General features: G+C 59.1%; 2 protein-coding genes across 2 annotated transcripts; one reads left to right on the forward strand and one right to left on the reverse strand.

The window, feature by feature from the left end:
* Positions 1–303: 303 nt before the first annotated feature.
* LOC120922034 (proline-rich protein 2-like) lies at positions 304–1,299 on the reverse strand. Its single transcript, XM_040334572.1, has one exon. It carries the CDS (start codon positions 1,297–1,299, stop codon positions 304–306), a length of 996 nt encoding a protein of 331 aa, XP_040190506.1.
* Positions 1,300–15,970: 14,671 nt separating this feature from the next.
* On the forward strand, positions 15,971–20,147 carry LOC120922035 (extensin-like). Its single transcript, XM_040334574.1, has 2 exons — positions 15,971–16,015; positions 19,614–20,147. The coding sequence occupies exons 1-2, from the start codon at positions 15,971–15,973 to the stop codon at positions 20,145–20,147; spliced, it is 579 nt and encodes a 192-aa protein (XP_040190508.1).
* The last annotated feature ends 4,819 nt before the right edge of the window (positions 20,148–24,966 follow it).

Genomic DNA, 24,966 nt, shown 5'->3' on the forward strand with positions numbered 1-24,966 from the left:
GACTTTTGGGAAGTGGGAGATATCGGGCTTCACCGGTGCCGCCTGTCTGTCCCGCCTGCTGGAAGGATGGTCCCATCGTGGATGACATGACAGGTTCTCCCCTCCCCCACCACAACACTGCGCCATGTGCCTGGTGACACCTGTTGTAGTCACTGATCTTCTAATCATCGTCCTCACCGGCCAAACCAACACACAGCTGCCGGTCCCATTAGTGATGGTGAGGTCAGAGGTCACCGCAATAATACGGCTACAGTGAGGCTGGACACACCACGGCTGCTTATTGGATATTACCCTCCCCCAACCTTATACTGACAACACCCTGGGGTCACCTGACACTCCTAGAGGACAGAATGACGAGCGACCACCACAGACAGAGGAGTTCTGGATGATTGAGGTGTTCTGGGTGGGGGTTGGAGGCCATTGTTGGGGGTGGTTCTGGGTGATTGAGGTGTTCTGGGTGGGGGTTGGAGGCCATTGTTGGGGATGGTTCTGGATGATGGATGTGTTCTGAGTTGGGGTTGGAGGCGATCGTTGGGGATGATTCTGGGTGATTGAGGTGTTCTGGGTGGGGGTTGGAGGCCATTGTTGGGGGTGGTTCTGGATGATGGATGTGTTCTGAGTTGAGGTTGGAGGCGATCGTTGGGGATGATTCTGGGTGATTGAGGTGTTCTGGTTGGAGGTTGGAGGCCATTGTTGGGGATGGTTCTGGGTGATTGAGGTGTTCTGGGTGGGGGTTGGAGGCCATTGTTGGGGATGGTTCTGGGTGATTGAGGTGTTCTGGGTGGGGGTTGGAGGCCATTGTTGGGGACGGTTCTGGATGATGGATGTGTTCTGAGTTGGGGTTGGAGGCGATCGTTGGGGATGATTCTGTGTGATTGAGGTGTTCTGGTTGGAGGTTGGAGGCCATTGTTGGGGATGGTTCTGGGTGATTGAGGTGTTCTGGGTGGGGGTTGGAGGCCATTGTTGGGGATGGTTCTGGGTGATTGAGGTGTTCTGGGTGGGGGTTGGAGGCCATTGTTGGGGGTGGTTCTGGATGATGGATGTGTTCTGAGTTGGGGTTGACGGCGATCGTTGGGGATGATTCTGTGTGATTGAGATGTTCTGGTTGGAGGTTGGAGGCCATTGTTGGGGATGGTTCTGGGTGATTGAGGTGTTCTGGGTGGGGGTTGGAGGCCATTGTTGGGGATGGTTTGGAATGATTGAGATGTTCTGGGTGGGGGTTGGAGGCCATCGTTGGGGATGGTTTGTGAAGATTGAGGTGTTCTGGGTGGGGGTTGGAGGCCATAGAGAGGCTTCCATCGGGAGGCTTCCATAGAGAGGCTTCCATAGGGAGGTTTCCATAGGGAGGTTTCCATAGAGAGGCTTCCATAGTGAGGATTCCATAGAGAGGCTTCCATAGAGAGGATTCCATAGAGAGGCTTCCATCGGGAGGATTCCATAGGGAGGTTTCCATAGAGAGGCTTCCATCGGGAGGCTTCCATAGAGAGGCTTCCATCGGGAGGTTTCCATAGAGAGGTTTCCATCGGAAGGTTTCCATAGAGAGGCTTCCATCGGGAGGTTTCCATAGAGAGGCTTCCATCAGGAGGTTTCCATAGAGAGGTTTCCATCGGAAGGTTTCCATAGAGAGGCTTCCATCGGGAGGTTTCCATCGGGAGGCTTCCATAGAGAGGCTTCCATAGAGAGGATTCCATAGAGAGGCTTCCATAGGGAGGTTTCCATAGAGAGGCTTCCATCGGGAGGTTTCCATAGAGAGGTTTCCATCGGAAGGTTTCCATAGAGAGGCTTCCATCGGGAGGTTTCCATAGAGAGGCTTCCATCGGGAGGTTTCCATCGGGAGGCTTCCATAGAGAGGCTTCCATAGAGAGGCTTCCATCGGGAGGCTTCCATAGAGAGGCTTCCATAGAGAGGATTCCATCGGGAGGTTTCCATCGGGAGGCTTCCATAGAGAGGCTTCCATCGGGAGGCTTCCATAGAGAGGCTTCCATAGAGAGGCTTCCATCGGGAGGCTTCCATAGAGAGGCTTCCATCGGGAGGTTTCCATAGAGAGGCTTCCATCGGGGCTCAGCCAGAGCCCTTCCATGCTTTCCTCTTGTATGGCCCGCTGGCCGCTGCGCTGGAACGAATGTCTCTTCCTGCCGGAGAATTGGGAACGCTGATCCTCTGTTACTTCATGGATTTGTAAAGTAATCCCCGGCCCACATGATGTAAAACATTCAATATTGTTCTAAGTATGGTGGCGCCATTCGGCCTGCGCTGTCCGTGGGCGTGATGCCAGGATGTTTGCTGGCACAGGGCTGGGAAATTGAGCGTGTCCGTCTTGTGTGAACAAAGACAAGCCGAGGACAATAAAGCCACGGCGCTGACAGACGGGAAAGTGCTGGAACACGAGCGCCTGACCACGGGCTCCCTTCCCCCGCCCGCCATGGAAGGTCCGCTCCTTCCCCCGCCCGCCATGGAAGGTCCGCTCCTTCCCCCACCCGCCATGGAAGGCTCCGCTCCTTCCCCCCGCCCGCCATGGAAGGTCCGCTCCTTCCCCCACCCGCCATGGAAGGCTCCCCTCCTTCCCCCGCCCGCCATGGAAGGCTTCGCTCCTTCCCCCCGCCCGCCATGGAAGGTCCGCTCCTTCCCCCACCCGCCATGGAAGGCTCCGCTCCTTCCCCCGCCCGCCATGGAAGGCTCCCCTCCTTCCCCCGCCCGCCATGGAAGGTCCGCTCCTTCCCCCGCCCGCCATGGAAGGTCCGCTCCTTCCCCCGCCCGCCATGGAAGGCTCCCCTCCTTCCCCCGCCCGCCATGGAAGGTCCGCTCCTTCCCCCGCCCGCCATGGAAGGCTCCGCTCCTTCCCCCGCCCGCCATGGAAGGTCCGCTCCTTCCCCCGCCCGCCATGGAAGGTTCCCCTCCTTCCCCCGCCCGCCATGGAAGGTTCCCCTCCTTCCCCCGCCCGCCATGGAAGGTTCCCCTCCTTCCCCCGCCCGCCATGGAAGGTCCGCTCCTTCCCCCGCCCGCCATGGAAGGCTTCGCTCCTTCCCCCCGCCCGCCATGGAAGGTCCGCTCCTTCCCCCACCCGCCATGGAAGGCTCCGCTCCTTCCCCCGCCCGCCATGGAAGGCTCCCCTCCTTCCCCCGCCCGCCATGGAAGGTCCGCTCCTTCCCCCGCCCGCCATGGAAGGTCCGCTCCTTCCCCCGCCCGCCATGGAAGGTCCGCTCCTTCCCCCGCCCGCCATGGAAGGGTCCGCTCCTTCCCCCGCCCGCCATGGAAGGTCCGCTCCTTCCCCCGCCCGCCATGGAAGGTCCGCTCCTTCCCCCACCCGCCCTGGAAGGCTCCGCTCCTTCCCCCCGCCCGCCATGGAAGGTCCGCTCCTTCCCCCACCCGCCATGGAAGGCTCCCCTCCTTCCCCCGCCCGCCACGGAAGGCTTCGCTCCTTCCCCCCGCCCGCCATGGAAGGTCCGCTCCTTCCCCCACCCGCCATGGAAGGCTCCGCTCCTTCCCCCGCCCGCCATGGAAGGCTCCCCTCCTTCCCCCGCCCGCCATGGAAGGTCCGCTCCTTCCCCCGCCCGCCATGGAAGGTCCGCTCCTTCCCCCGCCCGCCATGGAAGGTCCGCTCCTTCCCCCGCCCGCCATGGAAGGCTCCGCTCCTTCCCCCGCCCGCCATGGAAGGTCCGCTCCTTCCCCCGCCCGCCATGGAAGGTTCCCCTCCTTCCCCCGCCCGCCATGGAAGGTTCCCCCCCTTCCCCCGCCCGCCATGGAAGGTCCGCTCCTTCCCCCGCCCGCCATGGAAGGCTTCGCTCCTTCCCCCCGCCCGCCATGGAAGGTCCGCTCCTTCCCCCACCCGCCATGGAAGGCTCCGCTCCTTCCCCCGCCCGCCATGGAAGGCTCCCCTCCTTCCCCCGCCCGCCATGGAAGGTCCGCTCTTTCCCCAGCCCGCCATGGAAGGTCCGCTCCTTCCCCCGCCCGCCATGGAAGGTCCGCTCCTTCCCCCGCCCGCCATGGAAGGGTCCGCTCCTTCCCCCGCCCGCCATGGAAGGTCCGCTCCTTCCCCCGCCCGCCATGGAAGGGTCCGCTCCTTCCCCCGCCCGCCATGGAAGGCTCCGCTCCTTCCCCCCGCCCGCCATGGAAGGCTCCGCTCCTTCCCCCCGCCCGCCATGGAAGGTCCGCTCCTTCCCCCGCCCGCCATGGAAGGTCCGCCCCCCCCCCGCCCGCCATGGAAGGCTTCGCTCCTTCCCCCCGCCCGCCATGGAAGGTCCGCTCCTTCCCCCACCCGCCATGGAAGGCTCCGCTCCTTCCCCCGCCCGCCATGGAAGGCTCCCCTCCTTCCCCCGCCCGCCATGGAAGGTCCGCTCCTTCCCCCGCCCGCCATGGAAGGTCCGCTCCTGCCCCCGCCCGCCATGGAAGGTCCGCTCCTTCCCCCGCCCGCCATGGAAGGCTCCGCTCCTTCCCCCGCCCGCCATGGAAGGTCCGCTCCTTCCCCCGCCCGCCATGGAAGGTTCCCCTCCTTCCCCCGCCCGCCATGGAAGGTTCCCCTCCTTCCCCCGCCCGCCATGGAAGGTCCGCTCCTCCCCCCGCCCGCCATGGAAGGTCCGCTCCTTCCCCCGCCCGCCATGGAAGGTCCGCTCCTTCCCCCGCCCGCCATGGAAGGCTTCGCTCCTTCCCCCGCCCGCCATGGAAGGTCCGCTCCTTCCCCCGCCCGCCATGGAAGGTCCGCTCCTTCCCCCGCCCGCCATGGAAGGTCCGCTCCTTCCCCCGCCCGCCATGGAAGGTCCGCTCCTTCCCCCGCCCGCCATGGAAGGCTCCGCTCCTTCCCCCGCCCGCCATGGAAGGTCCGCTCCTTCCCCCGCCCGCCATGGAAGGTTCCCCTCCTTCCCCCGCCCGCCATGGAAGGTTCCCCTCCTTCCCCCGCCCGCCATGGAAGGTCCGCTCCTTCCCCCGCCCGCCATGGAAGGTCCGCTCCTTCCCCCGCCCGCCATGGAAGGCTTCGCTCCTTCCCCCGCCCGCCATGGAAGGTCCGCTCCTTCCCCCACCCGCCATGGAAGGCTCCGCTCCTTCCCCCGCCCGCCATGGAAGGCTCCCCTCCTTCCCCCGCCCGCCATGGAAGGTCCGCTCCTTCCCCCGCCCGCCATGGAAGGCTCCGCTCCTTCCCCCGCCCGCCATGGAAGGTCCGCTCCTTCCCCCGCCCGCCATGGAAGATTCCCCTCCTTCCCCCGCCCGCCATGGAAGGTCCGCTCCTTCCCCCGCCCGCCATGGAAGGTCCGCTCCTTCCCCCGCCCGCCATGGAAGGTCCGCTCCTTCCCCCGCCCGCCATGGAAGGGTCCGCCCCTTCCCCCGCCCGCCATGGAAGGTCCGCTCCTGCCCCCGCCCGCCATGGAAGGCTCCGCTCCTTCCCCCGCCCGCCATGGAAGGCTCCGCTCCTTCCCCCGCCCGCCATGGAAGGTCCGCTCCTTCCCCCGCCCGCCATGGAAGGTCCGCTCCTTCCCCCGCCCGCCATGGAAGGTCCGCTCCTTCCCCCGCCCGCCATGGAAGGGTCCGCTCCTTCCCCCGCCCGCCATGGAAGGTCCGCTCCTTCCCCCGCCCGCCATGGAAGGCTCCGCTCCTTCCCCCGCCCGCCATGGAAGGTCCGCTCCTTCCCCCGCCCGCCATGGAAGGCTCCGCTCCTTCCCCCGCCCGCCATGGAAGGTCCGCTCCTTCCCCCGCCCGCCATGGAAGGCTCCGCTCCTTCCCCCGCCCGCCATGGAAGGTCCGCTCCTTCCCCCGCCCGCCATGGAAGGTCCGCTCCTTCCCCCGCCCGCCATGGAAGGTCCGCTCCTTCCCCCGCCCGCCATGGAAGGCTCCGCTCCTTCCCCCGCCCGCCATGGAAGGTCTGCTCCTTCCCCCGCCCGCCATGGAAGGTCCGCTCCTTCCCCCGCCCGCCATGGAAGGTCCGCTCCTTCCCCCCCCCGCCATGGAAGGTCCGCTCCCTCCCCCGCCCGCCATGGAAGGCTCCGCTCCTTCCCCCGCCCGCCATGGAAGGTCTGCTCCTTCCCCCGCCCGCCATGGAAGGTCCGCTCCCTCCCCCGCCCGCCATGGAAGGTCCGCTCCTTCCCCCGCCCGCCATGGAAGGCTCCGCTCCTTCCCCCGCCCGCCATGGAAGGTCCGCTCCTTCCCCCGCCCGCCATGGAAGGCTCCGCTCCTTCCCCCGCCCGCCATGGAAGGTCTGCTCCTTCCCCCGCCCGCCATGGAAGGCTCCGCTCCTTCCCCCGCCCGCCATGGAAGGTCTGCTCCTTCCCCCGCCCGCCATGGAAGGTCCGCTCCTTCCCCCGCCCGCCATGGAAGGTCCGCTCCCTCCCCCGCCCGCCATGGAAGGTCCGCTTCTTCCCCCGCCCGCCATGGAAGGCTCTGCTCCTTCCCCCGCCCGCCATGGAAGGTCCGCTCCTTCCCCCGCCCGCCATGGAAGGCTCCGCTCCTTCCCCCGCCCGTCATGGAAGGCTCCGCTCCTTCCCCCGCCCGCCATGGAAGGTCCGCTCCTTCCCCCGCCCGCCATGGAAGGCTCCGCTCCTTCCCCCGCCCGCCATGGAAGGTCTGCTCCTTCCCCCGCCCGCCATGGAAGGTCCACTCCTTCCCCCGCCCGCCATGGAAGGTCCGCTCCTTCCCCCGCCCGCCATGGAAGGTCCGCTCCTTCCCCCGCCCGCCATGGAAGGGTCCGCTCCTTCCCCCGCCCGCCATGGAAGGCTCCGCTCCTTCCCCCGCCCGCCATGGAAGGTCCGCTCCTTCCCCCCCCCTTCAAGGCTGGAGGTAGAGATGAGTGATGGTGGTCTCCATCCACAATGGTGCTCTCCACCCACAATGGGGGTCTCCACCCACAATGGGGCTCTCCACCCACAATGGTGATCTCCACCCACAATGGGGGGTCTCCACCCACAATGGGGGTCTCCATCCACAATGGGGGTCTCCACCCACAATGGTGCTCTCCACCCACAATGGTGGTCTCCACCCACAATGGGGGTCTCCACTCACAATGGGGGGTCTCCACCCACAATGGGGGTCTCCATCCACAATGGGGGTCTCCACCCACAATGGTGCTCTCCACCCACAATGGGGGGTCTCCACCCACAATGGTGATCTCCACCCACAATGGGGGTCTCCACCCACAATGGGGATCTCCACCCACAATGGGGGTCTCCACCCACAATGGTGATCTCCACCCACAATGGGGGTCTCCACCCACAATGGGGCTCTCCACCCACAATGGGGGGGTCTCCACCCACAATGGGGGTCTCCATCCACAATGGGGGTCTCCTCCCACAATGGTGCTCTCCACCCACAATGGTGATCTCCACCCACAATGGGGCTCTCCTCCCACAATGGGGATCTCCACCCACAATGGGGCTCTCCACCCACAATGGTGCTCTCCACCCACAATGGGGGGTCTCCACCCACAATGGGGGTCTCCACCCACAATGGTGATCTCCACCCACAATGGTGCTCTCCACCCACAATGGTGATCTCCACCCACAATGGGGATCTCCTCCCACAATGGTGCTCTCCACCCACAATGGTGCTCTCCACCCACAATGGTGATCTCCACCCACAATGGTGCTCTCCACCCACAATGGTGATCTCCACCCACAATGGTGATCTCCACCCACAATGGGGGGTCTCCACCCACAATGGTGCTCTCCACCCATAATGGGGGTCTCCACCCATAATGGTGATCTCCTCCCACAATGTCAGGTGCCGAAAACGTTCCTCTACCTGGCCTGCAAAAGAAAGTTTATTTCTCTTTTTGGGGGAGAGGGGGTTAGGGCCGGGACTAGGGTGACCACATGTCCCGGAATGAAACTGACACCCCCCCCCCCCCCGGGCCAATCTGATGCCCCCAAAAAAGGAGCCTCATCACCGCTTTACTCACTGACAGTACTTGTCCTGATCGGGAGGAGCAAAAGCCCCGCCCCCTGCTTGTGATTGGAGAAATCATAAATCCCGCCTCTTGTGTCCAATCACTGCGCTGTGATTCGTTACACCACAAGCTGATATTTGGGAAGGGGGGGCCCTGATTGGTAGGACAGCCGTGCAGGGAAAGGAGGACAGCAATGCAGGGAAAGGAGGACAGCCGTGCAGGGAAAGGAGGACAGCCGTGCAGGGAAAGGAGGACAGCCGTGCAGGGAAAGGAGGACAGCAATGCAGGGAAAGGAGGACAGCCGTGCAGGGAAAGGAGGACAGCCGTGCAGGGAAAGGAGGACAGCCGTGCAGGGAAAGGAGGACAGCCGTGCAGGGAAAGGAGGACAGCCGTGCAGGGAAAGGAGGACAGCCGTGCAGGGAAAGGAGGACAGCCGTGCAGGGAAAGGAGGACAGCAATGCAGGGAAAGGAGGACAGCCGTGCAGGGAAAGGAGGACAGCCGTGCAGGGAAAGGAGGAGAGCCGTGCATGGAAAGGAGGACAGCCATGCAGGGAAAGGAGGACAGCCGTGCAGGGAAGGGAGGAGAGCCGTGCATGGAAAGGAGGACAGCCGTGCAGGGAAAGGAGGACAGCCGTGCAGGGAAAGGAGGACAGCCGTGCAGGGAAAGGAGGACAGCCATGCAGGGAAAGGAGGACAGCCGTGCAGGGAAAGGAGGACAGCCGTTCCGGGAAAGGAGGACAGCCATGCAGGGAAAGGAGGACAGCCGTGCAGGGAAAGGAGGACAGCCGTGCAGGGAAAGGAGGACAGCCGTGCAGGGAAAGGAGGACAGCCGCGCAGGGAAAGGAGGACAGCCGTGCAGGGAAAGGAGGACAGCCGTGCAGGGAAAGGAGGACAGCAATGCAGGGAAAGGAGGACAGCCGTGCAGGGAAAGGAGGACAGCCATGCAGGGAAAGGAGGACAGCCGTGCAGGGAAAGGAGGACAGCAATGCAGGGAAAGGAGGACAGCCGTGCAGGGAAAGGAGGACAGCCGTGCAGGGAAAGGAGGACAGCCATGCAGGGAAAGGAGGACAGCCGTGCAGGGAAAGGAGGACAGCCGTGCAGGGAAAGGAGGACAGCCGTGCAGGGAAAGGAGGACAGCCGTGCAGGGAAAGGAGGAGAGCCGTGCAGGGAAAGGAGGAGAGCCGTGCAGGGAAAGGAGGACAGCCGTGCAGGGAAAGGAGGACAGCCGTGCATGGAAAGGAGGACAGCCGTGCAGGGAAAGGAGGACAGCCGTGCAGGGAAAGGAGGACAGCCGTGCAGGGAAAGGAGGACAGCCGTGCAGGGAAAGGAGGACAGCCGTGCAGGGAAAGGAGGACAGCAATGCAGGGAAAGGAGGACAGCCGTGCAGGGAAAGGAGGACAGCAATGCAGGGAAAGGAGGACAGCCATGCAGGGAAAGGAGGACAGCCGTGCAGGGAAAGGAGGACAGCCGTTCCGGGAAAGGAGGACAGCCGTTCCGGGAAAGGAGGACAGCCGTTCCGGGAAAGGAGGACAGCCATGCAGGGAAAGGAGGACAGCCGTGCAGGGAAAGGAGGACAGCCGTGCAGGGAAAGGAGGACAGCCGTGCAGGGAAAGGAGGACAGCCGTGCAGGGAAAGGAGGACAGCCGTGCAGGGAAAGGAGGACAGCCGTGCAGGGAAAGGAGGACAGCAATGCAGGGAAAGGAGGACAGCCGTGCAGGGAAAGGAGGACAGCAATGCAGGGAAAGGAGGACAGCCGTGCAGGGAAAGGAGGACAGCCGTGCAGGGAAAGGAGGACAGCCGTGCAGGGAAAGGAGGACAGCAATGCAGGGAAAGGAGGACAGCCGTGCAGGGAAAGGAGGACAGCCGTGCAGGGAAAGGAGGACAGCCGTGCAGGGAAAGGAGGACAGCCGTGCAGGGAAAGGAGGACAGCCGTGCAGGGAAAGGAGGACAGCCGTGCAGGGAAAGGAGGACAGCCGTGCAGGGAAAGGAGGACAGCCATGCAGGGAAAGGAGGACAGCCGTGCAGGGAAAGGAGGACAGCCGTGCAGGGAAAGGAGGACAGCCGTGCAGGGAAAGGAGGACAGCCGTGCAGGGAAAGGAGGACAGCCGTGCAGGGAAAGGAGGACAGCCGTGCAGGGAAAGGAGGACAGCCGTGCAGGGAAAGGAGGACAGCAATGCAGGGAAAGGAGGACAGCCGTGCAGGGAAAGGAGGACAGCCGTGCAGGGAAAGGAGGACAGCCGTGCAGGGAAAGGAGGACAGCCGTGCAGGGAAAGGAGGACAGCCGTGCAGGGAAAGGAGGACAGCCGTGCAGGGAAAGGACAGCCGTGCAGGGAAAGGAGGACAGCCGTGCAGGGAAAGGAGGACAGCCGTGCAGGGAAAGGAGGACAGCATTGCAGGGAAAGGAGGACAGCCGTGCAGGGAAAGGAGGACAGCCGTGCAGGGAAAGGAGGACAGCCTTGCAGGGAAAGGAGGACAGCCGTGCAGGGAAAGGAGGACAGCCGTTCTGGGAAAGGAGGACAGCCGCGCAGGGAAAGGAGGACAGCCGCGCAGGGAAAGGAGGACAGCCGTTCCGGGAAAGGAGGACAGCCATGCAGGGAAAGGAGGACAGCCGTGCCGGGAAAGGAGGACAGCAATGCAGGGAAAGGAGGACAGCCGTGCAGGGAAAGGAGGACAGCCGCGCAGGGAAAGGAGGACAGCCGCGCAGGGAAAGGAGGACAGCCGCGCAGGGAAAGGAGAACAGCCGCGCAGGGAAAGGAGGACAGCCGCGCAGGGAAAGGAGGACAGCCGCGCAGGGAAAGGAGGACAGCCGCGCAGGGAAAGGAGGACAGCCGCGCAGGGAAAGGAGGACAGCCGCGCAGGGAAAGGAGGACAGCCGTGCAGGGAAAGGAGGACAGCCGTGCAGGGAAAGGAGGACAGCCGTGCAGGGAAAGGAGGACAGCAATGCAGGGAAAGGAGGACAGCCGTGCAGGGAAAGGAGGACAGCAATGCAGGGAAAGGAGGACAGCCGTGCAGGGAAAGGAGGACAGCCGTGCAGGGAAAGGAGGACAGCCCTGCAGGGAAAGGAGGACAGCCCTGCAGGGAAAGGAGGACAGCAGTGCAGGGAAAGGAGGACAGCCGTGCAGGGAAAGGAGGACAGCCGTGCAGGGAAAGGAGGACAGCCGTGCAGGGAAAGGAGGACAGCCGTGCAGGGAAAGGAGGAGAGCCGTGCAGGGAAAGGAGGACAGCCGTGCAGGGAAAGGAGGACAGCAATGCAGGGAAAGGAGGACAGCCGTGCAGGGAAAGGAGGACAGCCGTGCAGGGAAAGGAGGACAGCCCTGCAGGGAAAGGAGGACAGCAGTGCAGGGAAAGGAGGACAGCCGTGCAGGGAAAGGAGGACAGCCGTGCAGGGAAAGGAGGACAGCCGTGCAGGGAAAGGAGGACAGCCGTGCAGGGAAAGGAGGACAGCCGTGCATGGAAAGGAGGAGAGCCGTGCAGGGAAAGGAGGACAGCAATGCAGGGAAAGGAGGACAGCCGTGCAGGGAAAGGAGGACAGCCATGCAGGGAAAGGAGGACAGCCGTGCAGGGAAAGGAGGACAGCCGTGCAGGGAAAGGAGGACAGCCATGCAGGGAAAGGAGGACAGCCGTGCAGGGAAAGGAGGACAGCCGTTCCGGGAAAGGAGGACAGCCATGCAGGGAAAGGAGGACAGCCGTGCAGGGAAAGGAGGACAGCAATGCAGGGAAAGGAGGACAGCCGTGCAGGGAAAGGAGGACAGCCGTGCAGGGAAAGGAGGACAGCAATGCAGGGAAAGGAGGACAGCCTTGCAGGGAAAGGAGGACAGCCGTGCAGGGAAAGGAGGACAGCCGTTCTGGGAAAGGAGGACAGCCGCGCAGGGAAAGGAGGACAGCCGCGCAGGGAAAGGAGGACAGCCGCGCAGGGAAAGGAGGACAGCCGTGCAGGGAAAGGAGGACAGCCATGCAGGGAAAGGAGGACAGCCGTGCAGGGAAAGGAGGACAGCCGTGCAGGGAAAGGAGGACAGCCGCGCAGGGAAAGGAGGACAGCCGCGCAGGGAAAGGAGGACAGCCGCGCAGGGAAAGGAGGACAGCCGCGCAGGGAAAGGAGGACAGCCGTGCAGGGAAAGGAGGACAGCCGTGCAGGGAAAGGAGGAGAGCCGTGCAGGGAAAGGAGGACAGCCGTGCAGGGAAAGGAGGACAGCCGTGCAGGGAAAGGAGGACAGCCGTGCAGGGAAAGGAGGACAGCCGTGCAGGGAAAGGAGGACAGCCGTGCAGGGAAAGGAGGACAGCCGTGCAGGGAAAGGAGGACAGCCGTGCAGGGAAAGGAGGACAGCCCTGCAGGGAAAGGAGGACAGCCGTGCAGGGAAAGGAGGACAGCCCTGCAGGGAAAGGAGGACAGCAGTGCAGGGAAAGGAGGACAGCCGTGCAGGGAAAGGAGGACAGCCGTGCAGGGAAAGGAGGACAGCCGTGCAGGGAAAGGAGGACAGCCGTGCAGGGAAAGGAGGACAGCCGTGCAGGGAAAGGAGGACAGCCGTGCATGGAAAGGAGGAGAGCCGTGCAGGGAAAGGAGGACAGCAATGCAGGGAAAGGAGGACAGCCGTGCAGGGAAAGGAGGACAGCCATGCAGGGAAAGGAGGACAGCCGTGCAGGGAAAGGAGGACAGCCGTGCAGGGAAAGGAGGACAGCCATGCAGGGAAAGGAGGACAGCCATGCAGGGAAAGGAGGACAGCCGTTCCGGGAAAGGAGGACAGCCATGCAGGGAAAGGAGGACAGCCGTGCAGGGAAAGGAGGACAGCAATGCAGGGAAAGGAGGACAGCCGTGCAGGGAAAGGAGGACAGCCGTGCAGGGAAAGGAGGACAGCCGTGCAGGGAAAGGAGGAGAGCCGTGCAGGAAAAGGAGGACAGCCTTGCAGGGAAAGGAGGACAGCCGTGCAGGGAAAGGAGGACAGCCGTGCAGGGAAAGGAGGACAGCCGTGCAGGGAAAGGAGGACAGCCATGCAGGGAAAGGAGGACAGCCGTGCAGGGAAAGGAGGACAGCCGTGCAGGGAAAGGAGGACAGCCATGCAGGGAAAGGAGGACAGCCGTGCAGGGAAAGGAGGACAGCCGTGCAGGGAAAGGAGGACAGCAATGCAGGGAAAGGAGGACAGCAATGCAGGGAAAGGAGGACAGCCGTGCAGGGAAAGGAGGACAGCCGTGCAGGGAAAGGAGGACAGCCGTGCAGGGAAAGGAGGAGAGCCGTGCAGGAAAAGGAGGACAGCCGTGCAGGGAAAGGAGGACAGCCGTGCAGGGAAAGGAGGACAGCCGTGCAGGGAAAGGAGGACAGCCGTGCAGGGAAAGGAGGACAGCCGTGCAGGGAAAGGAGGACAGCAATGCAGGGAAAGGAGGACAGCCGTGCAGGGAAAGGAGGACAGCCGTGCAGGGAAAGGAGGACAGCGGGACACCACGTCTCCATGTGCAGGAATGCCGTCTCCTATGGCAACCGTCTTCAACAGTTCCGTCACTTCTTGTAGTTCTTCCTCCCGGATCTCACCAGACCCTCCGATTCACTGAACCCCTGGAGATCCTCCAATCATGGTGGTGTCCTCTTCAGGTGTCCCCTCCGCTTCCCTGCTGGGCCCACAAGACTGCTCTGCAAGTGTCCCCCCTCCGCTTCCCTGCTGGGCCCACAAGACTGCTCTGCAAGTGTCTCCCCTCCGCTTCCCTGCTGGGCCCACAAGACTGCTCTGCAAGTGTCCCTCCGCTTCCCTGCTGGGCCCACAAGACTGCTCTGCAAGTGTCCCCCCGCTTCCCTGCTGGGCCCACAAGACTGCTCTGCAAGTGTCCCTCCGCTTCCCTGCTGGGCCCACAAGACTGCTCTGCAAGTGTCCCTCCGCTTCCCTGCTGGGCCCACAAGACTGCTCTGCAAGTGTCCCTCCGCTTCCCTGCTGGGCCCACAAGACTGCTCTGCAAGTGTCCCCCCCGCTTCCCTGCTGGGCCCACAAGACTGCTCTGCAAGTGTCCCCCCTCCGCTTCCCTGCTGGGCCCACAAGACTGCTCTGCAAGTGTCCCTCCGCTTCCCTGCTGGGCCCACAAGACTGCTCTACAAGTGTCCCCCCTCCGCTTCCCTGCTGGGCCCACAAGACTGCTCTGCAAGTGTCCCTCCGCTTCCCTGCTGGGCCCACAAGACTGCTCTGCAAGTGTCCCTCCGCTTCCCTGCTGGGCCCACAAGACTGCTCTGCAAGTGTCCCTCCGCTTCCCTGCTGGGCCCACAAGACTGCTCTGCAAGTGTCCCCCCGCTTCCCTGCTGGGCCCACAAGACTGCTCTGCAAGTGTCCCCCCCTCCGCTTCCCTGCTGGGCCCACAAGACTGCTCTGCAAGTGTCCCTCCGCTTCCCTGCTGGGCCCACAAGACTGCTCTACAAGTGTCCCCCCTCCGCTTCCCTGCTGGGCCCACAAGACTGCTCTGCAAGTGTCTCCCCGCTTCCCTGCTGGGCCCACAAGACTGCTCTGCAAGTGTCTCCCCGCTTCCCTGCTGGGCCCACAAGACTGCTCTGCAAGTGTCCAGGTGGCACAGAACATCGATCACCGGACTCCACCTGAATATATAGGCTCTCCCAGCAGGCCAAGGGATCAAAGAAAACCCCTCCCCATTGGCTAAGAAACCCCATATAACCATAACCTGACCTTGCTTTGCCCTTCTCTTATCTTGTACCACCAAGTACCCGGCCAAACCTAGGGAGAAATCAATAGATGTATACACCTTCTATAGAGTCCGGCACGTCCCCTGTAGAGGTCCCTACATTAAGGGGCCCCTATAACGCTCCATGTATACACCTTCTATGGAGTCCAGCGAGGTCCCTACATTAAGGGGCCCCTATAACGCTCCATGTATACACCTTCTATAGAGTCCGGCACGTCCCCTGTATACATTGAGGGGCCCCTATAACGCTCCATGTATACACCTTCTATAGAGTCCGGCGAGGTCCCCTGTATACATTGAGGGGCCCCTATAACGCTCCATGTATACACCTTCTATAGAGTCCGGCACGTCCCCTGTATACATTGAGGGGCCCCTATAAGGCTCCATGTATACACCTTCTATAGAGTCCGGCACGTCCCCTGTATACATTGAGGGGCCCCTATAACGCTCCGTGTCGGCCTCCGGTGGTGTCGGTCTCTGGTGGTCCCGGCCTTCGGTGGTGTCGGCCTCTGGTGGTCCCGCCCTCTGGTGGTGTCGGCCTCCGGTGGTGTCGGTCTCTGGTGGTGTCGGCCTCCAGTAGTGTCGGCCTCTGGTGGTCCCGGCCTCCGGTGGTGTCGGTCTCCGGTGGTGTCGGCCTCTGGTGGTCCCGCCCTCTGGTGGTGTCGGCCTCCGGTGGTGTCGGTCTCCGGTGGTGTCGGCCTCCGGTGGTGTCGGTCTCTGGTGGTGTCGGCCTCCGGTGGTGAGGTTGGATGGTGTCGGCCTCTGGTGGTCCCGGCCTCCGGTGGTGTCGGTCTCCGGTGGTGTCGGTCTCCGGTGGTGTCGGCCTTCGGTGGTGTCGGCCTCCGGTGGTGTCGGCCTCCAGTGGTGTCGGCCTTCGGTGGTGTCGGCCTCCGGTGGTGTCGGCCTCCAGTGGTGTCGGCCTTCGGTGGTGTCGGCCTCCGGTGGTGTCGGCCTCCGGTGGTGTCGGCCTCCAGTGGTGTCGCCCTCCGGTGGTGTCGGCCTTCGGTGGTGTCGGTCTCTGGTGGTGTCGGTCTCTGGTGGTGTCGGCCTCCGGTGGTGTCGGCCTTCGGTGGTGTTGGCCTCCGGTGGTGTCGGCCTCTGGTGGTCCCGCCCTCCGGTGGTGTCGGCCTCCGGTGGTGAGGTTGGATGGTGTAGGATTCTACACGATGTCCTCTGGGTGGATTTTATATAATATCATTAGGGAATATAATGACATCCCTCCAATGGTCTGATTACTAGAAAGTGGAGGGTGCTGGAAGGAGGTATCTGACATAACAAGGCATAGTGTATACATGAATAATCTTCGACATGCCAGAGCAGGCAGATGTCAGACCTTCCAGGTCCTTCCTTCCATCACCCGATGGTTGGGTTACAGTCATGTGCTGACTCTCTTTATTCTTCAGTTCCAGTCGGGGATATATGAGACGTCTCCACATGTTATCCCGTGTCCCCAGAAGACCTAATATCTGCCTGGATTGGGTAAGAACCAAACATGTGTTTTCTGGGTCTTGTATGGAGAATGGAAGATTTATTGGGGGATTAAGTTCTTCATTGGACGGTATCTTCTGGATGTGGGAGGAGATTGGGTTACGGCCGTACATTTAATCTTCAGCCTCTCATGAGCTCTACAACTTGCTGTACATTGAAGTGACCCCCAAACCACCAACGTCTCCCATTTACTCCCTCTTCTTCTGGGAAATGTACCTTGGATAGTGTAACGGCTACCCACTGGTAGTGAGGGGTCTCAGCCGTTGGCGACGTCCTTTTCCCTGGCAAGCTGCGATATGCAGGTACCGCCGGTATATCCCATCGAACGCCCTTCCAAGAAACGAGACGTGCTACGTTTGAAGGGTCAAGCAGACTGACTTTATTTGGCATATTTCACCTGCTTATATCTGGTTACAACTGTTACAAGAACAATGACAGTTTCCGCCCTCCCCTTTTCCCAGTAGGGGGCTTCAACACAGACCCCCTGAAACAATGACATCTCCTTGAATTAATCACTTGACCAGTCTCTAGACGCTTCGGCACCGCAAACCACTTAACATTTCCTGGCCAGGCACATAGAATTCAATTAACCTTTAAAACAATTATCACTCACACATAATCCCCATCAGCATACACCTCACAGGGGGGCTGTTACCTACACAAAAGAGAGTTCATTATCTATGCGAAGGGAACATTAGCATTCAGCAATGAAAGAGACTTGTCCAATTAACCCTTTGAGCTCAGAATACAATGTGGTACATCCATTTGTGACAAGCCATGCAGTTCCTTGTAGTCCCCCTGCACGAAGATTTTAACTGTCTCGGCAGCATGCATGTGTCCGTTACACTACTCCCCCTTTGTGGAACACTCCGGCAGACCCGGATTGATCCTTTTCGGATCAACTTGGGGATGTCCGGTCTGCTGTTAGGGTAAAAGTTCCGTTTGCCTGGACAGTCCGTCGGCCTTCCCATTGGCTTACCAGGTCGGTAGCTGATGGTGACGGTGAAGAATAGAATTCAATTCTGGAACAGTCACTTGCTTTGCTCTCTCAATGGCTCCCAAAACCTGTTGCTGATGCTCTTGGGACAAATACGGCACCACCTGGATGCAAATCCCATTTAATCTTTTGACAATTTCCGCCTGTTTGTGCATTTCAATGTTCAAGCCACGGGACATCTCATAATACATGACATAGTGTCGTTGCATCTCTGATTTCTCACTGGCCAACTTGTCACATTCCCATTTTAGACTGTGATATTGTGCCGGATCTACAGTACATGTCGGGGAAGGTAGTCTTACCCGGTTCTCAGCAGCAAGCGGGTTGATTCCAGCAACGCGGGTGGTCCCGGGACAAGCAGCAGCAGGTGTAGGTAAATAAGCCGAAGTCAGAGGGCCAATGTCGTTGCCCAGCACCACCTCGGCAGGTAGGTTGTCCATGATACCAACTGTGGTCTTTCCTGACCCGGCTCCCCAGTCTAAGTGCACCCGGGTGGTGGGTACGCGAAATACAGCACCCCCTGCGAACCGGACGGCAACTGTGCGAGTGGACACGTTCTCTGGCTTCACCAGATGTTTTTGAATCAGAGTGATAGTAGTCCCGGAATCTCTTAGGCCTTGTGCTACTTGTCCATTCACTCGTACCTCCTGACGGTGATGCTGACGGTTATCCGGAGAGGCCGCTTGTATTGGGTCTGCCTCATACCAAATTCCCAGACATTCCTCCGGGCCCCCCTCGGTCTCCAGGCAGTGGGCCGCAGAGGGACGTGATGGAGTGACCTCTGTGTTGGGTGTTGTGCGTCTCCAATTGTTATTTGTAGCTCTCAAAGGGCAATAACGAGCAATATGTCCCGTGTCACTGCAGTGATGGCACGTCACCCTAGGCGAATCCCGGGGGTAGTTGCTAGGCCCCTGAGGACGTGGTGGGACTGGAGCCCGAAACTCTGGGCGTGGGGTGACGGTTGGAGTACGCGGTTCTACCTTCTGAGCCAGCCGCGTCGTACCCTGGCTTACTTTCCTTGTCTCCGCGTACTCATCTGCTAGCCGAGCCGCCTCGTTTAAGTTAGCGGGCCGGCGATCTCGTACCCAGTCTTGTATGTCTGCGGCCAGGTCTTGGAAGAAATGTTCCATTAGGAACAGCTGCAATACTTCCTCCCCGGTGTTGGCCTTGCACCCTTGGACCCAAAGGGATGCCACCCTTTGTAACTGGTTGGCCCATTCCATGTGGGAGTCCACAGCCATCTTCTTGGACTCCCGGAAGCGCCGGCGGTAGGCTTCTGGCGTTACGGCGTACCGGGTTAGCAGCGCCTTTTTAACTTGCTGATATTGTAAAATATCCTCTGGAGCGAGAGCCCGAAAGGCTTCGTTGGCTTTGCCCGACAGTTTCCCCGACAAAATAGTGACCCATTGGTCTGGTGGTACCTGGTGTAGTGAGCACTGCCTCTCAAAGTCCGCCAAATATCCATCGATTTCCTCCTCACTTTCTACAAAAGCTTTAAATGCAGTGAACAGTATTTTCTTTCCTGTAGCAGCAGGTGGGGGGGTAGGAACTGCAGGTGTAATGGGCTGTCTCGCTCTTACCAGTTCCAGTTCTTGTCCCCTCTTCGTTTGTATCTCTTCCCTTGCCTCCCGGAACAGCTGGTTTATTAGTTCCACGGACGTTTCTGGATACAAGGATAATCTCCGCTGTACAATCCCAGTAATTACATCTTCCTCGCTGACCGGTGCAAGGGGCTCCGTTCCTTCCATGGATCCATCCATTTCGTCCAGCTCCAGCAGGTCAGCTATCAGCTCCCTCCGTGGTCTGTTGCTGGCGCTCCTACCACGACTCTCCAATAGATCTTTTAGTGTGGATCTTTTCAGCCTGGCGTACTGCGACTCCATTCAGCACTTGCTCTTTGGATAAAAGGACCATCCCACTACTGCCAACCAATGTAACGGCTACCCACTGGTAGTGAGGGGTATCGGCCGTTTGAGACGTCCTTTTCCCTGCCAAGCTGCGATATGCAGGTACCGCCGGTATATCCCATCGAACGCCCTTCCAAGAAACGAGACGTGCTACGTTTGAAGGGTCAAGCAGACTGACTTTATTTGGCATATTTCACCTGCTTATATCTGGTTACAACTGTTACAAGAACAATGACAGTTTCCGCCCTCCCCTTTTCCCAGTAGGGGGCTTCAACACAGACCCCCTGAAACAATGACATCTCCTTGAATTAATCACTTGGCCAGTTTCTAGACGCTTCGGCACCTCACCCCACTTAACATTTCCTGGCCAGGCACATAGAATTCAATTAACCTTTAAAACAATTATCACTCACACATAATCCCCATCAGCATACACCTCACAGGGGGGCTGTTTACCTGCACACAAAAGAAGAGTTCATTATCTATGCGAAGAGTACATTAGCATTCCAGCAATGAAAGAGACTTGTCCAATTAACCCTTTGAGCTCAGAATACAATGTGGTACATCCATTTGTGACAAGCCATGCAGTTCCTTGTAGTCCCCCTGCACGAAGATTTTAACTGTCTCGGCAGCATGCATGTGTCCGTTACAGATAGCATTTGGACCGGCTCCAGTCTGATTGAAGAAGACCATCATCTTCCTGGAGATCGCCCCACGTGCTTTCCAACACCGACTTCCAAAGAACCCCAACCCCGGCCAACCACAGTCCAACACCGACTTCCAAAGAACCCCAACCCCGGCCAACCACAGTCCAACCCCAACTTCCAAAGAACCCCAACCCCGGCCAACCACAGTCCAACCCCGACTTCCAAAGAACCCCAACCCCGGCCAACCCCAACTTCCAAAGAACCCCAACCCCGGCCAACCACAGTCCAACCCCGACTTCCAAAGAACCCCAACCCCGGCCAACCACAGTCCAACCCCAACTTCCAAAGAACCCCAACCCCGGCCAACCACAGTCCAACCCCGACTTCCAAAGAACCCCAACCCCAGCCAACCACAGTCCAACCCCAACTTCCAAAGAACCCCAACCCTGGCCAACCACAGTCCAACCCCAACTTCCAAAGAGAAATACTTCACACAACACGTAATTCAACTGAAAGCTTTATTTCTCAACCTGCAGTCCACCCAACTCCGACCAACCACAGTAGGGCCGTAGACGTGGTGTATCTAGATAAAGGGAGGCCCGTAGACGTGGTGTATCTAGATAAAGGAAGGCCCGTAGACGTGGTGTATCTAGATAAAGGAAGGCCCGTAGACGTGGTGTATCTGGATAAAGGAAGGTCCGTAGACGTGGTGTATCTAGATAAAGGAAGGCCCGTAGATGTGGTGTATCTAGATAAAGGAAGGTCCATAGACGTGGTGTATCTAGATAAAGGAAGGCCCGTAGACATGGTGTATCTGGATAAAGGAAGGTCTGTAGATGTGGTGTATCTAGATAAAGGAAGGTCCGTAGACGTGGTGTATCTGGATAAAGGAAGGCCCGTAGACGTGGTGTATCTAGATAAAGGAAGGCCCGTAGACGTGGTGTATCTAGATAAAGGAAGGCCCGTAGATGTGGTGTATCTAGATAAAGGAAGGCCCGTAGACGTGGTGTATCAAGATAAAGGAAGGTCTGTAGACGTGGTGTATCTGGATAAAGGAAGGTCTGTAGACGTGGTGTATCTAGATAAAGGAAGGTCTGTAGACGTGGTGTATCTGGATAAGGGAAGGCCCATAGATGTGGTGTATCTGGATAAAGGAAGGGTCGTAGATGTGGTGTATCTAGATAAAGGAAGGCCCGTAGACGTGGTGTATCTGGATAAAGGAAGGTCTGTAGACGTGGTGTATCTGGATAAAGGAAGGTCTGTAGACGTGGTGTATCTAGATAAAGGAAGGCCCGTAGACGTGGTGTATCTGGATAAAAGAAGGGCCGTAGACGTGGTGTATCTGGATAAAGGAAGGCCCGTAGATGTGGTGTATCTGGATAAAGGAAGGTCCGTAGACGTGGTGTATCTAGATAAAGGAAGGCCCGTACATGTGGTGTATCTAGATAAAGGAAGGTCCGTAGATGTGGTGTATCTAGATAAAGGAAGGTCTGTAGACGTGGTGTATCTGGATAAAGGAAGGTCTGTAGACGTGGTGTATCTAGATAAAGGAAGGCCCGTAGACGTGGTGTATCTAGATAAAAGAAGGTCCGTAGACGTGGTGTATCTAGATAAAGGAAGGTCCGTAGATGTGGTGTATCTAGATAAAGGAAGGCCCGTAGACGTGGTGTATCTAGATAAAGGAAGGCCCGTAGACGTGGTGTATCTGGATAAGGGAAGGCCCATAGATGTGGTGTATCTAGATAAAGAAAGGCCCGTAGATGTGGTGTATCTAGATAAAGGAAGGCCCGTAGACGTGGTGTATCTAGATAAAGGAAGGCCCGTAGACGTGGTGTATCTAGATAAAGGAAGGTCTGTAGACGTGGTGTATCTGGATAAAGGAAGGCCCGTAGATGTGGTGTATCTAGATAAAGGAAGGCCCGTAGACGTGGTGTATCTAGATAAAGGAAGGTCCGTAGACGTGGTGTATCTAGATAAAGGAAGGTCTGTAGACGTGGTGTATCTAGATAAAGGAAGGCCCGTAGACGTGGTGTATCTAGATAAAGGAAGGTCCATAGACGTGGTGTATCTAGATAAAGGAAGGTCTGTAGACGTGGTGTATCTGGATAAAGGAAGGTCTGTAGACGTGGTGTATCTAGATAAAGGAAGGTCTGTAGACGTGGTGTATCTAGATAAAGGAAGGCCCGTAGACGTGGTGTATCTGGATAAAGGAAGGTCTGTAGACGTGGTGTATCTAGATAAAGGAAGGCCCGTAGACGTGGTGCATCTAGATAAAGGAAGGCCCGTAGATGTGGTGTATCTGGATAAAGGAAGGTCCGTAGATGTGGTGTATCTAGATAAAGGAATGCCCGTAGACGTGGTGTATCTGGATAAAGGAAGGTCTGTAGACGTGGTGTATCTAGATAAAGGAAGGTCTGTAGACGTGGTGTATCTAGATAAAGGAAGGCACGTAGACGTGGTGTATCTAGATAAAGGAAGGCCTGTAGATGTGGTGTATCTAGATAAAGGAAGGCCTGTAGATGTGGTGTATCTAGATAAAGGAAGGCACGTAGACGTGGTGTATCTAGATAAAGGAAGGCACGTAGACGTGGTGTATCTAGATAAAGGAAGGCCCGTAGACGTGGTGTATCTAGATAAAGGAAGGCTCGTAGACGTGGTGTATCTGGATAAAGGAAGGCCCGTAGATGTGGTGTATCTGGATAAAGGAAGGCCCGTAGACGTGGTGTATCTAGATAAAGGAAGGTCTGTAGACGTGGTGTATCTGGATAAAGGAAGGTCCGTAGACGTGGTGTATCTGGATAAAGGAAGGCCTGTAGACGTGGTGTATCTAGATAAAGGAAGGCCCGTAGACGTGGTGTATCTGGATAAAGGAAGGCCCGTAGACGTGGTGTATCTGGATAAAGGAAGGCCGTAGACGTGGTGTATCTGAATAAAGGAAGGCCGTAGACGTGGTGTATCTAGATAAAGGAAGGTCCGTAGATGTTGTGTATCTGGATAAAGGAAGGTCTGTAGACGTGGTGTATCTAGATAAAGGAATGCCCGTAGACGTGGTGTATCTAGATAAAGGAAGGCCCGTAGACGTGGTGTATCTAGATAAAGGAAGGTCTGTAGACGTGGTGTATCTGGATAAAGGAAGGTCTGTAGACGTGGTGTATCTAGATAAAGGAAGGCCCGTAGACGTGGTGTATCTAGATAAAGGAAGGCCCGTAGATGTGGTGTATCTGGATAAAGGAAGGTCTGTAGACGTGGTGTATCTAGATAAAGGAAGGCCCGTAGACGTGGTGTATCTAGATAAAGGAAGGCCCGTAGATGTGGTGTATCTGGATAAAGGAAGGCCCGTAGATGTGGTGTATCTGGATAAAGGAAGGCCCGTAGACGTGGTGTATCTAGATAAAGGAATGCCCGTAGACGTGGTGTATCTAGATAAAGGAAGGCCCGTAGACGTGGTGTATCTAGATAAAGGAAGGTCTGTAGACGTGGTGTATCTAGATAAAGGAAGGCCCGTAGATGTGGTGTATCTGGATAAAGGAAGGTCTGTAGACGTGGTGTATCTAGATAAAGGAATGCCCGTAGACGTGGTGTATCTAGATAAAGGAAGGCCCGTAGACGTGGTGTATCTAGATAAAGGAAGGTCTGTAGACGTGGTGTATCTAGATAAAGGAAGGCCGTAGATGTGGGTAAAAATATGAATGCAATCTATACACTGGGGGGATCTAGGATGGAAAAGGACCGGGGTCCTAGTAGATGATAGGCTCAGGTATGGGTAGGGGAGGAGCTCAGGTATGGGGGAGGGAGGAGCTCAGGTATGGGGGAGGGAGGAGCTCAGGTATGGGTAGGGGAGGAGCTCAGGTATGGGGGAGGGAGGAGCTCAGGTATGGGGGAGGGAGGAGCTCAGGTATGGGGAGGGAGGAGCTCAGGTATGGGGGGGGGAACCTCTGGGGGTCCTGGTAAATGAGAGGCTCAGCTGCTGCTAACAAATCAAACAGAATATTGGAATTAAAAAGGGGATGAACTCCAGAGATAAAAGGATAATTCTCTCTCTACAAGACTCTGGTCCGGCCGCACCTGGAGTATGCCGTCCAGTTCTGGGCTCCAGTCCTCAGGAAGGATGTACTGGAAATGGAGAGCCATTGAACCTCACTGGAATGTACATTCATTACTATGTCCCTACACGTGACTTTACTGTAGAGCCCCCCCCCCAGGCAATGAGCAGCCCCCCCCCCAGGCAATGAGCAGCTCCCCCCCCCAGGCAATGAGCAGCCCCCCCCCCAGGCAATGGGCAGCCCCCCCAGGCAATGAGCAGCCCCCCCCAGGCAATGAGCAGCCCCCCCCCCCAGGCAATGAGCAGCCCCCCCCCAGGCAATGAGCAGCCCCCCCCCCCCAGGCAATGAGCAGCCCCCCCCAGGCAATGAGCAGCTCCCCCCCCAGGCAATGGGCAGCCCCCCCAGGCAATGAGCAGCCCCCCCCAGGCAATGAGCAGCCCCCCCCCCCAGGCAATGAGCAGCCCCCCCCCAGGCAATGAGCAGCCCCCCCCCAGGCAATGAGCAGCCCCCCCAGGCAATGAGCAGCCCCCCCAGGCAATGAGCAGCTCCCCCCCCAGGCAATGGGCAGCTCCCCCCCCAGGCAATGAGCAGTCCCCCCCCCCAGGCAATGGGCAGCTCCCCCCCCAGGCAATGAGCAGCCCCCCCCCCAGGCAATGAGCAGCCCCCCCCAGGCAATGAGCAGCCCCCCCCCAGGCAATGAGCAGCCCCCCCAGGCAATGAGCAGCCCCCCCCAGGCAATGAGCAGCTCCCCCCCCAGGCAATGGGCAGCTCCCCCCCCAGGCAATGAGCAGTCCCCCCCCCCAGGCAATGGGCAGCTCCCCCCCCAGGCAATGAGCAGCTCCCCCCCCAGGCAATGAGCAGCCCCCCCCCCAGGCAATGAGCAGCTCCCCCCCCCAGGCAATGAGCAGTCCCCCGGCTCACAGAGAAGATGATGAACTTCTGACAACTGATCTGCCCCACCCCCCCTCCATGATCCGGGGGTCTCTTCCAGCCACTCGGGGGGATTATCCAGATTTCCAGGCAGCTGCTGCCGCTCGATATTTGGCATAAAATGAAATGAGATCCAATTACAGAAAAGGAAGGCGGCGCAGCAGTGGCCCCCGGAGGGTCAGAGACTGAAATGTGTCTTCATAAGATGATCCCTCAGATCCCCGGAATCCCGCCCTTTGTCATTGGCCATCGGCCCGGGGGACACACTGACCCCCTCCTGGGGTGTTGGGGTACGGGTGGAGGATGGGCTCAGATATGGATGACTATAGGTGGAAGGATGGAAGATCTGATGGAGGGGATTGTGCCAATGATTTTCCCATGAGATGGCGAGGGATAAAAATAGAGTCTCTGACCACCT

The sequence above is a fragment of the Rana temporaria genome, unplaced genomic scaffold (assembly GCF_905171775.1).
Source record: "Rana temporaria unplaced genomic scaffold, aRanTem1.1, whole genome shotgun sequence".
Taxonomy (NCBI): Eukaryota; Metazoa; Chordata; class Amphibia; order Anura; family Ranidae; genus Rana; species Rana temporaria.

Excerpts from the sequence above, each read along its gene's own strand:
- LOC120922034 (XM_040334572.1), bottom strand. The coding sequence starts at position 1,299 with ATGGAAGCCTCTCTATGGCCTCCAACCCCCACCCAGAACACCTCAATC.
- LOC120922035 (XM_040334574.1), top strand. The coding sequence starts at position 15,971 with ATGTTATCCCGTGTCCCCAGAAGACCTAATATCTGCCTGGATTGG. Across the intron at positions 16,016-19,613 it reads CTAATATCTGCCTGGATTGG|AAGACCATCATCTTCCTGGA; the intron begins GTAAGAACCAAA and ends GTCTGATTGAAG.